The sequence below is a fragment of the Eucalyptus grandis genome, chromosome 2 (genome assembly GCF_016545825.1).
Source record: "Eucalyptus grandis isolate ANBG69807.140 chromosome 2, ASM1654582v1, whole genome shotgun sequence".
NCBI lineage: Eukaryota > Viridiplantae > Streptophyta > Magnoliopsida > Myrtales > Myrtaceae > Eucalyptus > Eucalyptus grandis.
The window spans coordinates 48,770,533-48,786,296 of NC_052613.1; the positions used below are offsets into that span (position 1 = coordinate 48,770,533).

At 40.6% G+C, this 15,764-nt stretch overlaps 1 protein-coding gene across 1 annotated transcript; it reads left to right on the forward strand.

The window, feature by feature from the left end:
* The first annotated feature begins 12,003 nt into the window (after window positions 1–12,003).
* On the forward strand, window positions 12,004–14,560 carry LOC104433311 (clavaminate synthase-like protein At3g21360). The gene is made up of 3 exons (XM_010046001.3): window positions 12,004–12,444; window positions 13,077–13,330; window positions 13,918–14,560. The coding sequence occupies exons 1-3, from the start codon at window positions 12,076–12,078 to the stop codon at window positions 14,261–14,263; spliced, it is 969 nt and encodes a 322-aa protein (XP_010044303.2). The 5' UTR covers window positions 12,004–12,075; the 3' UTR covers window positions 14,264–14,560.
* The last annotated feature ends 1,204 nt before the right edge of the window (window positions 14,561–15,764 follow it).

Sequence of the window (15,764 nt, forward strand, 5' to 3'; positions counted from 1 at the left end):
GTGTTAACTCATGTGTAATAATGGTGGCGATCCGCCGCCACCGTGTCAGCGAGTTCCCATGTTGTCGCTCCTCCTCTGCAACTCGGCGGGGAGGTCGCGAACTCGGGCGGCCTTAAACCCGAGGTCAAGGACCGCCAACATGAGGTCTTCTACTTATAAGTGAATTTTTACTTTATGAAATACCCATCGCTGTTCACTTCCTCCTCTATGGTGTTCATGATTGAATTTGATTATTCATATACCAATTCCTCAAGTGAGACGTTTTAAGGTCGTTGAGATCCTGGAGGCGTCCGTCTCCGTTGATAGTATTGACTTCTGCCGGTAGGTCAAATGCTCTCCTCTCCACAGCGTGCATGGGTCCCCTCCACATTAAAAAAAAAAAAAAAAAACAAAATCTCAGCAATGAAGAAAATTCATCAAACGCGTCCTGAATTCCGCAACTGTGCCACGAATTACATGAATATAATCACGAGTTATTTTCTCTTTTTTAGAAAAAAAGTCCCATCATGCCACCGAATCTTCCAAATTTCCTTTAGAAATTTCATTTAGGTTCCCATCGAGTGACATTTGACAGGACGCTTCTTAGCCAAAATGACTTTCCCACGGGAGTTGATTCATTGGTTAATTCAGATTAAAGGGTTTGTTCGAGCCTAGCTAGATTTTGGTGACCGACTGATAAGGGGTAGGGTGAGCGTCGGTTCAGGGCCTAGACCAACCCAACCCCGCCGGTCCTAGTCCAGTTCTCAGGGAGACTGGGTCGGCCCTTAATCCTAAAATTTCTGGACCAGTATTGTGTGGGTCGGTCCTCGGTCTTGAAAGTTCCGGGTCGGTTTAATCCGACCAACCCTAAACATATATAATATTATTTATAATTTTTTTATATATAAAACATCTTAAAATAAACGGCGTCAATAATATTAAACAGCTCTTTAGTAAGGAGTTCAAATAATTTTACATTATTATTTAACAAGTTAGATTTTTAATATCTTTTACAGTGTCAATAATAATAATTTATGAATAGGGAAAATGTTTTTGTAAAGAGTCTTCACGGTATCCAAAAAGGTATAAACAACTTCTTATAACATCCTCCTCTAATATTCATTCTCTTTTGTCTTATTTATCCTCTTAGTCTTCAATTTTCCAAAATCGAAAAAAATAACTTCTCCGCTCGCCACTCAACACTCGCCTTGCTCGTTTTGGGTCACTTATGCCACTCGCTGCTCGATGCTCACTTGGTTTGTTGCTCTTCACTCGACATTCGATGCTCATTCTATTCAACGCTCACTCCACTTGACCCTCACTTTACCTTTCTTAGCTAACATTGCTCATCATCGAACCCATTGGGTCGGTATGGTCCTCAATTGCTTTTTCAAGAAGTACAAAAATGAAATAAAAATTATTGGTTAGTCTTAAATTGACCTTGAAACCGGATTGAACTCATTGGGTTAGTCCAGTCCTCAATCGCTTTTTTAAGGAGTATAAAAAATGAAATAAAAAGTTATCGGTCGGTCCCTGGTTGACCATGGAACCAGACCGAACCTATCGGGTCGGTCTAGTCCTTAGTCTCAAGCTTAATAAGGTCGGTCATCGGTCCCAAAAATTGAGGAACAGCATTGTGCAAGTTGGTCCTATGATTAGGGGGTGGACCGGTCGAACCCAGACCACGCTCACCCCTAATAAGGGGCACAATCAAATAATTGATCTTGTTTATGTTATTGTCGGTGACATATACATAACATTTATTAAGATCCCACTAGTGGACATTGACTTAGGAAATTTTTGAATCAATAATTAATAGAAGGAAAATGTCAAATGAATGACAAATGTCAATCGTCACAAATTGGTTACCTATGGTCATGTTAACTAGACTGTTTGTGATCTTGAGATAACTAGTCACATGGTAATCAAAAACCCGCTCATCGTGGCTTCTCGATATTGCACCTTCCTCTTTTTTTCTTTTTTTCCTTTTTCTAACTAATTGTTGATCTATAAGGTCGAGAAATGGGTTTTTTTGACAAATTTCGATACCGAATGCCACGACACAGAGGTAGCAATTGATGTCAATCGGGCGCAAAGAAAGGGAAGATACCATTTGGGATTTACAAGTAAGGGAAGGGGTTTGGATATTGCTTAGTGTTAAGTGCATGGGGACAACACTAGGGCTTGGTGCGTTTGGAGGAGACCAGACGTATGCAATTTGTGAAATTAACAATAATGAAAGTCACGTATCCTACCGGCCGGCCATACAATTATGTCCTTTAATTAAGGTGGTGCCATTTTTGTTAATTTTGATGGCCTCATGACGAGTGACTTAATTAGTAGGGAAAAAATACAAGAGTGGTGGAATTAGTCATAAATTAAGATCCCAAGTGATTACGGAATGAGTAAGCTGATTTTGGAAAGGTGACTTGGAAGTGTTATTACAATTTTGCGAAAATGACGTAAATGGTTATTGAATGTTGACTCAATGCACAGAGTCATTCCCGAAGTTTAAGCTATTCAACGTGATCCCTCAATTACCAGTAAATGTTAATTTTAGTCTTTCCTTTCCTTTAAATGACAAAACTTTATTTAACAGCGAAGCTCCATGGCTTCGGATGAAGCTCGCCACGAAATCTTGATCTTGTCTAGTAGTGATTGGGCTTTGCTGAGGATTGCTTAACTGGACGAAGACCTCGAAGGAATTGCTGGAACTTAGAGTATAGGGCTCGTGGCACCTCTGGGCAGCAGCGACTGCAGTAGTTGGGGGTAGCGGTAGGTGGTGGTGAACCATGAATCGGCAGTCGCGGGTGTCGAAATTGTAAGCATCGAGCTTCACGCTTGAAGACCCTTACTTCTCCCCTTTTTCGTGAATGAACGGGCTCCTTCGTTCGGCCGAGAGAAGTCCCTCTCTTTCTCTCTCACATATATGTCTCTCCTTTCCGAATTGTGGCGGTATGAATTGATTGTGTGGCCTCTACGATTTCTCCTCTTGGCTTTTTCTCTCTAAAGCGCTCTCTATGTGCCGTGTATTCGAAGTCCTCTTTTCAGAATTGTGGCTGTATGTATCAATTGTGTGGCCTTTTGTTCGGCATTGAATTGCCTGCGACCACAACATCAAAACAAAACAAAGTAAATACCGAAAATATGGAATGAACAACTTTAATAGGGAGAGAAACAACCCGGTTTTAGCACAGTGAAATCACTGGATGATAATCAGTGCTTGGGTACACTGGCCACTTCGATGTCTCGCTGCTGGAATTATCGTCGGAGATGTAGGAGTTTAATCTAGGCAAGAAATGAAAATGAAATCACCTTAGTTCGAATAGCAAATTGGAATCGCACACAATCAAACTTAAAAAACGAAGCTCGACTTAGCTTTATGCTTGTCGTCAATATCCATGACGCATGATGAATGTGAGACGTCATCAAGAGGACTGCACCATCCAATAGACCAATCGGAGAATTCTCGAGATCGTCCACGCACCCCAGTCATGAAAAATGAGCCTCTCTTATATAGTGATTCGAAACGATCTCTTTACATAGCATTTCTCGAGTTACTATTTCTTGTCATATTAAATCAAATCTGTATGATTTGGCAATCAGCTCAATTCTTGCTTATTTTTCACTTGATTTCAAAATTGTTGCTGCATTTAATAAAATCTGGACATTCATCAAAATTCCATATTTCCTTGCATAATTAAATCAAATCAATTTCCCCAATTTTCATTTTTTTTCTTTTTATTTGTTCAAAATGTAATTTTATTTTTTCAAAATTAGGTGTCAACAATGATTTTTTTTTAATACCTATATGCAACCTACACTAAACAATGATGACATAAAATTGGATTAATTATGAACTGGCATATTTACTAAGTAAGGAAATGACCTTTGTGTTTTCTTCTTTTTAACATGACTTAAAAACAACATAATGACGCCATACTAATCTTTGGCTTTTTAATTTAAAAAAAAGCTACACAACGAGAATATTAAAACGTTAACCTATGACCCACTAACTAAAGCGCAACATGCGGTGTGCACATTATGAAATCTATGACCCTACATGGTAATGTTCTTTTTTCTTGTTTATGAACAAAAATTTTGTTTTTTTATTCCCGAGAACAAAAAAAAAACAGAAACACGTTTGTTTGTGTTTTTGTTCAAAATCTGTTTTTTTGTTCTCGGAACAAAATTGTAACGGAAATGAGAAACAAAAAAAAAAAGTTATTTTTTTGTTCCAAAAACACTTTTGAAGAACATTTTTTCTCTCTCTTCTCTTTTCTTCTTCTTTTGGCCTCGCCCATATCCGGCGAGGCCGAGCGTCGCCCGGGCGAGGCCAAGCTCGCCCAAGCTCGCCCAACCACCGGCGATGCTCGGCCTCGCCCAACCACGGCGAGGCTGTCGGCCAAAAGAAGAAAAAAAGAAAAGAAAATTATAAAAATATTTAAATATTAAAAGAAATAAAAAAGAATATAAATTTACCAAACGTATTTTTATTCATTTTTTATTTCCGGAACAAGTTTACAAAATATGTCTTTCTAGTAAAAAATTGTTCCTCGAACATAAATAGTTTTTTCTATTTTCTATTTTCTATTTCTATTCCTTGAAATAATTTTTGGACGTAAATGTTATCAAACACGCTCTATATAACCTAAATAACATTTTTGTTCCTTTTTTTGTTTTGGTTTTATTAAAGGAAAATTATCCTAATTCTATATGAATCTAAAAAATTAAAATGCGTTGATTTAAACATGAAATGTGTATGAACCTAAATACCTAAATTCTAGATATGACATGTGATGCATGATATGTAATGAGCAAATAACGATAACACACCAAAATATATGTCATATTGAAAATTCATTAATGTAAATCAATGACATATCATCTCAATGATGCAAAGAAATTCATGAATTTGTCATGAAAAGTCGAAATAATCAAAAATCTAACTCGACATCTCACGACTCAATATTTTTTATTATTATGACTTAATATGACAAATTTTTTAATTGGATAATGATAAAAATAAATCAAAAACAAATCAAGTTAGAATAAAATAAAGAAAATATGAAACCGAATATCTAAAAATTTACCTAGTCTAACTCACGGTTGACTTGAGGAATGGCGAGGAAGCAAAGGTGGTGGCCGAGCCGCGATGGTGGTTCGGTGATGTGTCGCCGTTCGGAACAGGGCTGTCCGTCGGAGCTCCGGCGAGGTTCGGGCGAACTGGACTGCAGCAAAACAGGGAGGCGGGTGGCTCTGTTCGGGCGTGCGGCGGCGAGCGCAGGAGCAAAGAACGTCGGGTGCGGGGCGTCGGGCTACCGAGACTGGTCCGGCTGCTGCGGAGGGAGCAACGGCGTCGAGTTACGGGCGATCGCGGAGAGCTTCGTGGGGAGACCGGCGAAGCGTCGAGGAGCGGCAAGGGCGCGAATGTCGTTAGGTCGCGAGTCGCTGAGGCACGGCGTCGGGTCGTCGCGGGTAGAGATCACCGGCAAGGGGGTTTCGGCAGCTGCTGCGGGCAAACGGCGGTGAGGCGGAGCTGCGGGGGGCAGGTGGTGGCTGGTGGAGCGGCAGAGTCCGATCGGCGGGTTGCAAGGAGTGTCGGTGAGCGAGGCGCAGCGACAGTCGTCGCGGCGAGCTTCGTGGGAGACCGGTGAAGCGGTTGTGGCGGAAGCGCGGTAGCGGCCGGCGGAGGCGGTGCCGGCGCGTCGGGGCCCTCGCGGAGAAGATGAAATCAGCCGCGCCTCCCCTTTTATTTTATTTTTTTCTTACGGTCGAACGTCACTTCACATCGCCTTCTCGACCTCTCACTTACTCCGAGAAAGATGAAGAACATGAACAATATCAAGTGATCTACTCAAGAACATCTCGTATTCTAGAATGACGATCATATCATTGTAACTTAGTACATTCGAAATAGAAAAGGAATACAATTCCTCTGTTCTATCTTCTTAAGATCAATCTTACTTGAATTGCTTCAAAGACTTTGATCTTCACTGTCTACTATTCTTTGAATCTTCCTCTTTCAATACGAGATTGTTCAAAGATCATTGATGATCCCGATTTTCTCTTCTCTCCTCACCCTTTTCTGTTTTTCCTTCCTTACTTTTCTTATGTAAAGCCGTACGAGTATTTATATCTAAGAACTTAACGAACTCGGTTTCGGTTACAAGTGGAAACCAAATACAGCAACTACTTAACAGAAAGACCTAATTGACTACGCTTATGACTTAGCGATCCGAGTCATTGATTCTTTTAGCATCTCGTTCATTGATCATCGATCCAGCTGGTCTTCTTTATAAGATCTTTGCCGTTGATTTAACCTCATGACTTGGCGATCCAAGTCATTTGCTGTATCGCCAAGTCCTCTCGTTTTTCTTTGTCTTGCCAAGTCCTCTGTTTTTTCGTTTTTCCGCAGACACACTTTGTTCCTTTATACTTAACATCCCCCCGCAAATTGGGAAGGGGGATTGTTCCTATTCCCAATTTGGTGCGAAGATACAGATGCGCTGAGTGGGAGAGTGACTTAGTGAATATATCAGCTACTTGAAGATGACTTGGAACATGTTGGATAGAAATCGAACCAGAGGACACCTTTTCTCGAACAAAATGGAAGTCAACTTCTATGTGCTTTGTTCGTGCATGCAAGACAGGATTGGCTGTGAGGGAAATAGCTGATTTATTGTCACAAAACAAAGATGTAGCTTGTGTAAGAGGAATGCCAATATCACGTAGAACAAAACCGATCCAGGTTAATTCAGCTGTTGTGGATGCTAAAGCCCGATACTCTGCTTCTGTGGAAGACTTTGAAACAGTAGATTGCTTCTTGGCTGACCAGGAAATCAAATTAGAACCTAAGAAAGTACAGAATCCCGTAGTAGATCGTCGAGTAGTAGGACAACTTTTGCCCAATCGCATCTGAAAAACCATAGAGATTTGTCAAACTATTGGAATGAAGATAATAACCGAGATGAATAGTTCCTTTGACATATCGTAAAACCCTTTTTAATTGATGAAAATCTGCCATTGTGGGATGTTGCATCTTCTGACAGAGGAGATTTGTTGCAAATGCTAGATCTGGTCGAGTGATAGTCAAGTATTGAAGACCACTGACCAAGCTTCTGTATTCAATAGGATCTAGTAGAGGAACTTCAGCATTAACCATAACAATGGATTGTAGTGGCAAAGGTGTGGAAGTTGGCTTGCAATCTGTCATATGTGCTTGTTTGAGTAGGTCTACTGCATATTTTGTTTGACATAAGAACAGGGTTTGTAAAGTACGTTTAACTTCAATGCCTAAGAAGTAGTGAAGATCTCCAAGATCTTTCATATGAAAATGAAGACTAAGATTCTGGATTAATGCAGTTAAGAGCTGAGGAGAGCTTCCTGTTAGAATGATATCATCAACATAAAGAAGCAATAACATTGTATGTGACTCAGTATGGAGCACAAACAAAGATGGATCGGCTGTACTACAGAAAAAACCAATTTCAAGAAGGAAGTTGCTGAATTTGTCAAACCAGGCTCTTGGTGCTTGTCGAAGTCCATATAATGACTTGTGAAGAAGGCAGACATGGCTTGATTTTTGAGGATGAATGAAGCCAGGTGGCTGTTCCATAAAGACAGTTTCATTCAAGTCTCCATGAAGAAAGGCATTCTTCACATCAAGTTGATGAATTGTCCATTGTCTTGTGAGAGCTACAGAGAGTATGATGCGAACTGTAGCATGTTTCACAACAGGACTGAATGTCTCAGTAAAGTCAAGTCCTGCTTCCTGATGGAATCCTTTGGCTACCAGACGAGCCTTGAGTCTTTCTAGACTACCATCGGGTGCGAGCTTGGTCTTAAAGACCCACTTACAGCCTACAACATTCATCTGGTCTGTTCTTGGAACCAATGTCCAGGTATGATGATCATACAGAGCATTCATCTCTTCTTGCATTGCATTGTTCCAACCCTTATCAGCTAATGCTGACTTGATGGATCTTGGTTCCATAGGAACTTGATACTCAGCCAAGCAAGCATATTTTGGATTTGGCTTAATAATACCTGATTTGAGTCGGGTCTGCATAGGATGATCAAGAGTATGATGTTCTAGGTCAGTACTGTTATTGACAGACAGAGTACTTGAGGAAGAGGCAGAACTCTGACCAGATATGTTGGTGATAACATCATTCTGCCTTGGTATTAATGAAGTATCTTGAAGCTGCATTGATGCTGAAGAAGTATGTTGGTGCATCTGTTCACTGTCATAACTATCCATATCAGGATGATATTGACTTCTTCTTACTGACTGATAAGAAATATTGTTGTTTGTTGTGTCAGTGCTTGAGGATTCAAGCAATTTTACTCCTTCAATCCATTGTCTATACAAAGGAGTATATTGACCATACTCATTGATCACAGTTTTGGTGAAAGGAAACAATGCTTCATCGAAGATCACATGTCTACTGATATATATACGATTATCAGTAGGCACAAGACATCGATAGCCTTTATGCAAGTCACTATACCCCAGAAAAACACAGGTAAGAGATCTAGGATCGAACTTATGTTTTGAATATGATCTTAAGCATGGATAACAGGCACAGCCAAACACCCTCAAATGATCATATTGTGGCTGAGTGTTATGAATCTTACTATAAGGTGTATCCATTTTTAATTTTGGTGTTGGAAGTTTGTTTACAATGTAATTTGCTGTAACAAAAGCATCCACCCAAAACTTCAGTGGGACCTTGGAATGATATAACATAGCCAATCCCAATTCGACAATGTGTCTATGTTTCCTTTCCGAAACTCCATTCTGTTCGGGAGTGTGAGGACAAGACAGATGTTGTTTTATTCCACAATCTTGCAGATGTTTTTGAAATTTCCTACTTACAAATTCTCCTCCTCCATCACTTTGGAAAATTTTGATCTTGTGACTGTATTGTCTTTCAACTAATGTCTGGAATCGAACAAAGATATCAAAGAACTCAGATTTCAACTTCATTGGATATAACCAACTATATCGTGAGAAACTGTCAACAAAGATCACATAGTATCTAAACTTTTGAAATGAATCAACTGGTGAAGGCCCCCAAATATCACAGTGGACCTTCTCTAATGACGAAGTTGATATAGAGTCTGACAAAGGAAATGATAGAGCTATACTTTTTGCTATTTGACAACTGCTGCAAATTTTTGAAGAAACTGAATTAATATGAATCAGTTTCTGATGATGTAGGTGATCCACTATTTGAGCATTGGCATGAGCCAGTCTTTGGTGCCATATTTCTGCATTGACTGTTTTCTGTCTTTGAGTGAAAAATGCTGCTGCAGTCCGTGTATCAACTTGATAAAGGCCCTTAGTCTTCCTTCCGAGCTGAATTGTCACCTTGGTATTGTTGTCCTTTACATAAACACCAAGTTTATCAAAGATAAATGTGCAAGGATAGTCATCAGTAAGTTTAGACACAGAAAGAAGATTCTTCTTTATTTCTGGTACTATAAGAACATCATTAAGAGGTAATGTGTTTACTTCTGTTTTTAGGTAAGTGTTACCAATATGAGTAACAGGTAAACAAGATCCATTTCCAACCATCACTGTATCGAGACCTTGATATTTAGAGAGAGTATGAAGAATACCAGGATTCGCACTGATGTGAGCAGTAGCTCCTGTATCAGGGTACCATTCACTTCCTTTTGGATCTTCGATATGAACTGCTGTCAAGGCTGCTGGAATATCTTCTACTTGATAAGAATTGTCAAATCGGTACCAACAGTGGAGAGCATCATGCCCAGGTCGTTTACATATTTGACATTCTAATCTAGCAACCCCTGTGTCTTTCTCATCCTGCAAACTTTTCCTTGAGTTTAACTGAAGAGGAGGATAAGATTTGTTGTTTTGATACCTTTGAGAGTATGTGGCATAAGGTCGAAATCCCTGAGTAGCTGTAGAAAAGACATTCCTTTGTCTTAGATATTGATCTCCTTGCCCTTGAGTTGCTGCATCTTCTCTGTAATTTTGATTTCTTTCAACATAACCAAAACCTCGTCCTCTATTACTAATAGCTCTGCCTCGACTAAAGCTACGGCCACCCCTATAACTTCCTCTCGAGCTAGAAAACCAGAAGTTTGTGAAAGGTATTCTCCATCAACATTCTCTTTAGGGTACATTTGAGACTTTCTTTGCCCGAGATAGGCCAAATCGGGATTGAACCGACTTAAGAATAAGTCTTCATCCTTGATTCAAATCTCTCCAATTGAGCTATAACTTCATCATAGTCGGGTTGAGGCTTCAAACAAGTATATGGTAGTTCGAAGATTCTCATATTCGGACCTAATCCTTCCAAAGATACCAAAGATTTTGGTTATTTCATCCACCGGTTTACCAATAGCATTCAACCGATCACATATAGATTTGTATTCTCTGAGATAAGTAGAGAGGGTTTGATCAAGTTTCGACAGACTTTGTAATTTTCCTCTAAGTTCGAACTCCTTTGCTATTGATTTTTGTGTAAATCGCTTTAGAAGAGACTGCCATACTTCAAAGGATGTCTCTAAACCAATGATTAGACTCAAAATGTTCTCGTAACAGCCCCACTAATCCATGATGATATCAACTGATATGTTCTTGTCCAATCAACATAGTCAGGATTAACAAGTTCTGAGTCACATCCTTCATCATCATTTTGTAACATTCGTGGAGGAGAAACAACATCACCATTAACAAAACCAAAGAGGTCTTGACTTTTCAGAAACCTTTGGATTTGAGCTTGCCACAGCAGAAAATTATCTTCGACGAGCTTGATTGTGACAAAATTCGAAATGTTTACATGAATTAGAAAATGATATTTTGGTGTTCTTATTGCCATTGCCACAAACTTCCAGCTCAAAAACAAGCTATCAGTCAATTTACCTAATGCTCGATACCATGAGAAAGATGAAGAACATGAACAATATCAAGCGATCTACTCTGAAGAACATCTGTATTCTAGAATGACGATCATATCATTGTAACTCAGTACATTCGAAATAGAAAAGGAATACAATTCCTCTGTTCTATCTTCTTAAGATCAATCTTACTTGAATTGCTTCAGCACTTTGATCTTCAGCTGTCTACTATTCTTTGAATCTTCCTCTTTCAATACAGAGATTGTTCAGCATCTGTTGATGATCCTGATTTTCTCTTCTCTCCTCACCCTTTTCTGTTTTTCCTTCCTTACTTTTCTTATGTAAAGCCAGACGAGTATTTATATCTAAGAACTTAACAGAACTCGGTTTCGGTTACAAGTGAAAACCAAATACAGCAACTACTTAACAGAAAGACCTAATTGACTACGCTTATGACTTAGCGATCCGAGTCATTGATTCTTTTAGCATCTCGTTCATTGATCGTCGATCCAGGCTGGTCTTCTTTATAAGATCTTTGCCGTTGATTTAACCTCATGACTTGGCAATCCAAGTCATTTGCTGTATCGCCAAGTCCTCTGTTTTTGCTGTACTGCCAAGTCCTCTGTTTTCGTTTTTCCGCAGCACACTTTGTTCCTTTATACTTAACAGTACCCTCTCTCCTCACGTCTCTCTCACGTCATTTCCCTCTCTCTGTCAACATGACTTCGTTAAGATGAACATTTTTTCATTATTAAAGTGTCTCGAAAATTGTTATTTTTACAATACAGCTAGCTCGGAAAATTCCACAAGGGAATTTGTAATAATCTCGAAATTAGGCCTTTATTTAATAAGAAACGAGCGCAGCCGAGCCGCCAAGAATCGAACACTTGGCTCATTAGCTGAGGCTCCGCTAAACCCCAAACGATTACGGCTCCCTCGCAAGACGACGACCCCAAGAATCCAAGAATCTTCGACGTGTCGTGCCATTCGTTCTCTTGATTCCAGATCATCATCGCGATCGTCATAAACCACGCCCGCTAATAATTACTTAAAATTCGCAATTGAATTCGTCCGAAAAACATTGCAAACTAGCCTGTATAAATACATCACCGCCCCAGTATCAAACTCCATCAAAACACAACCCAGCAAAGGAGTTCAACCCGAGAGAGAGAGACAGAGAGAGAGATTTTGAGTGCAATAGCATACCAAATCTTTACGGCAATGGAATCCTCCACCGGCAAGGACTTCAAGATCGGCGAGTGCCAAGGCCAGAAGGTGGTCGACGGCGAGGTGATGCCCCTCGTCCTACTCCCGCCGGAGCCCGCCAAAGCTGACACCGAGTCCCTTGTCGCAACTCTGAAGAAGAACCCGGAATGGTTCGAACAGATGATCATCAAGAACAGCGCAGTTCTGCTCCGCGGCTTCGACGTGAAGAACGCCGAGGACTTCAACGAGATCGTCGAGGCTTGCGGGTGGGAGGACATGCGCTACTTCGGGCCCGCGCCGAGGACTAACATCTACAAGCGGGTTTGGACAGCGAACGAGGGCCCGCTGTCGGAGTTCTTATTCTACCACCATGAGATGATTCTGGTGAGTGACTAGGTCAATACATGCATCGCAGTGAAAACATCTTTCATTACGTGCTCCCTTAACGTGATATCACTTGCGAGATTATCATGTTCATGCATCTTCTCGCTTTTTGCCTACGAACTTTTTAATCTTGAAGTTTCAAAGTACATATCAAATCATGAGCCGGTTCAATCATCGCATCACTGACTCTAGTTGATCTGTTTTTTCTCTTAGAAGAAATCTGAGAACCGATCCGAATGAGTTCTTTTCATGGTTGAGTGATATAGCTAAGCGAATGGAATGCCTCGGGATTCAAATGGGAGGTTCCGATTTTTAATTTTTCTTACATCTACAATGATTGATAGAAGTATATGTCATTTTTCTTGGCAATTTTCTCCTTGTCAGTTTCTCACGTATTTGTTAGAGAACAAATTATTCAGTTCAATCAAACACTAATTAAAAATCCCGAGCAGCAATCATGCCCGATAATTCAAGTGCATATTCTTTAAAATGAAATCGATTAGTTCTCTGTGGATTTAGAAAGCGCACTATCTCTATCGGTAGAAGAGTAGACTAGGTCGTCTCCTTTTGAGCGGCGACCATTACTTGGATCTAATTATAAAATGAACATCGAACTACTGTGGATGCAACAGTTCAAGGAAAACCCCAAGAAGGTGATACTATTCTGCGAAGTGCCGCCACCGGAGGGCGGGGAGACACCATTTGTGCCAAGCTTCCGGGTGACGGAGCGGATGCTAGAGGAGTTCCCGAAGGAAGTGGAGGAAATGGAGAAGAAGGGGCTGATGTACACCTTCACAGCCTCGAGCACGAATAACACTTCCTCCATAATAGGCCGCGGCTGGCAGGATGCTTTCGGCACCCTTGACCCAGCCGAAGCTGAGAGATGGTATACTCGTATATAAGGTTCACAATTATTTCCATGTTCTATTCGTCATCGTGACAAGAATTAATTTTCGTAGATCATAGCTCAGTCTCGAGTATGCAATTGAAGTATAACAAAATTGACAATTTTTTCGTAGAGGATTTTGATAGTCTATACATAATCTACGTAAAAATTTAATTTATGTGACTATTTGAATCCAAAATTTTTACTTTCCTTTCTAAAGTGAACTTCATAACAATTATTATCATGAATTCTGGCAAGCCCGTATAAATCAAGTTTCACATAAATTGTGTCTATAATCAAACCCTTAGGGCAAATATAAGTTTGGCTTGCAATATGTAATATTTGAGGCTCACGTGTGGAAATATCATTTTTATTCCCAGAAAAAAGTAGATAAATTGAAAATGATGCCATTCATATTTCGATTCGGACACCTCTTGACATAATTTGGATTTTTACACAATCTATAGATGAATTGACTATACAGCACAATGAAAACGACGGTACTTACCTAATTTCCACTTTGCTTTGCACAAAAATTTCGCGAGGTAAAATGCAAATTTCATTCCATCGTACATAACATTTTGTAGGGTTAAGGCCACGGGAATGGACGTGGAATGGCTGCCCGACGGTGGACTGAAGACGATCATCTGCCCACGAACCCTCACGAGGGTGTTCGAGGGGAGAAAAGGGAGGAGGATGTGGTACAACGCGGTGGTGGGGATGCACGGGAAGGAGATCAGCTCGGCTACGATGGCCGATGGGACCGAGATCCCGGACCACGTGGTGAAGCGATGCGGCGAGATCCTCGAGGAGGAGAGCATCCAATTCAAGTGGGAGAAGGGCGACGTCCTCTTCTTCGACAACATGGCCTTGCTCCATGGACGCAGGCCATCGCTCCCGCCAAGGAAAGTGCTGGCGGCTACTTGCAAGTGATTTGGTCCCGAGCCTATCGTGTTTTCGAAAGCTCTGAAACAGGTTATATGGAGCCAAGAAGAAGTGGAATATGAATAAACGTTGATTTAGTTTTAAGCGTTATCCCATATGTAATCATGGCAGCGATCCGCCGCCACCGTGTCAGCGAGTTCCCATGTTGTCGTTCCTCCTCTGCAACTCGGCGGGGGAGGTCGTGACGTCGGGCGGCCTCAAACCCATGGTCAAGGACTGCCGACATGAGGTCTTCTACTTATAAGTGAATTTTTACTTTATGAAATACCCCATTGCTGGTCGCTTCCTCCTCTATGGTGTTCATGATTGAATTTGATTATCCATATACAAATTCCTCATGTAAAATGAAAGAGCTCCACAAGATACGTACGTCCAATTGTGTCAAAAGATCTCGACAATGAAGTGAATTGTTTCGTATAATTTTACTTCAATTACGCAATTCATTCACAACATATTTATGTAAAACAAGGTCTCATGGTATACCGGTTTGAGCTCTAATATTGAATTTTGCTGAGGACGCTAGACAAGTCACCAACTGATCTTAGGGTGATGCAATGCTTAATGGTATTGATTTTGATGTTGACGGAGGCACGTCCAAACATGGGGATGACCATGCTCGCTGCTTATCTGCATATAGTGGCAGAGGGAATGAGGTCCGCACCTCGTCCATGCCCTAAAAACAATCGCAACGACATCAGCAATTCCCAGAATATCCTCCAAATTTGCATTCTTCTCCAATCCATTAACTCTTTGCGCGCTATCTCAATCGACGTCCAGCCCTAGCCTCCAATGTCACACCACGGTTGTTGCCGCGTCATGTTTGTCCATGCCGGCCGGGCAACAAAAGACTCTGGTGCAAGACAGCATCAGGATTGGATTCTTAAGAGAACAAATAGTAACAGTTTGAGGACGTTCGATCTCTTGAATCCTTTGTCCAGAAGTCTGTAATCATAAAATAGCAAGTGACCGCCATTCATGCTCTCAAATGCTTCGCTTCCCTTCCATGTTGTTTGAGAGAAATCAGAAACGACGTTGTATTCACGTGTTTGGGGGCACCATTAGTGTCTCACAACCATTTAGGAGAGAGAACAATTAAAATGGTAGCCTCAGATTCTTACTCACATGACATGAGCGGATCTAAATGAGACACTCGATTGCATAATTTTGGCAAGTTTCAAGACGTTATACTATGATACGAAAGTTCATGACCCAATCGCATTTTTAAGGGCAATAAAAATATTAAGGTTTCTAATTCACTTTATCCACATATTTTATTAAACCGTAAAAATAAGAATAAAAGCACTATCTCAGTTACACAATTCCATGTCTAAATACGAGAGGAATATTGATGAAGTAAGCCTAGCTGAAAACTTATATGGCACCGCACGAATGAAAAACCGCTCTATTGCCTTTTATCAGTACTGTTTCCGCTTATAATATACAATTATTACCTCCTCCTCCTCGTCTTTATTACATAACCACTAAAATG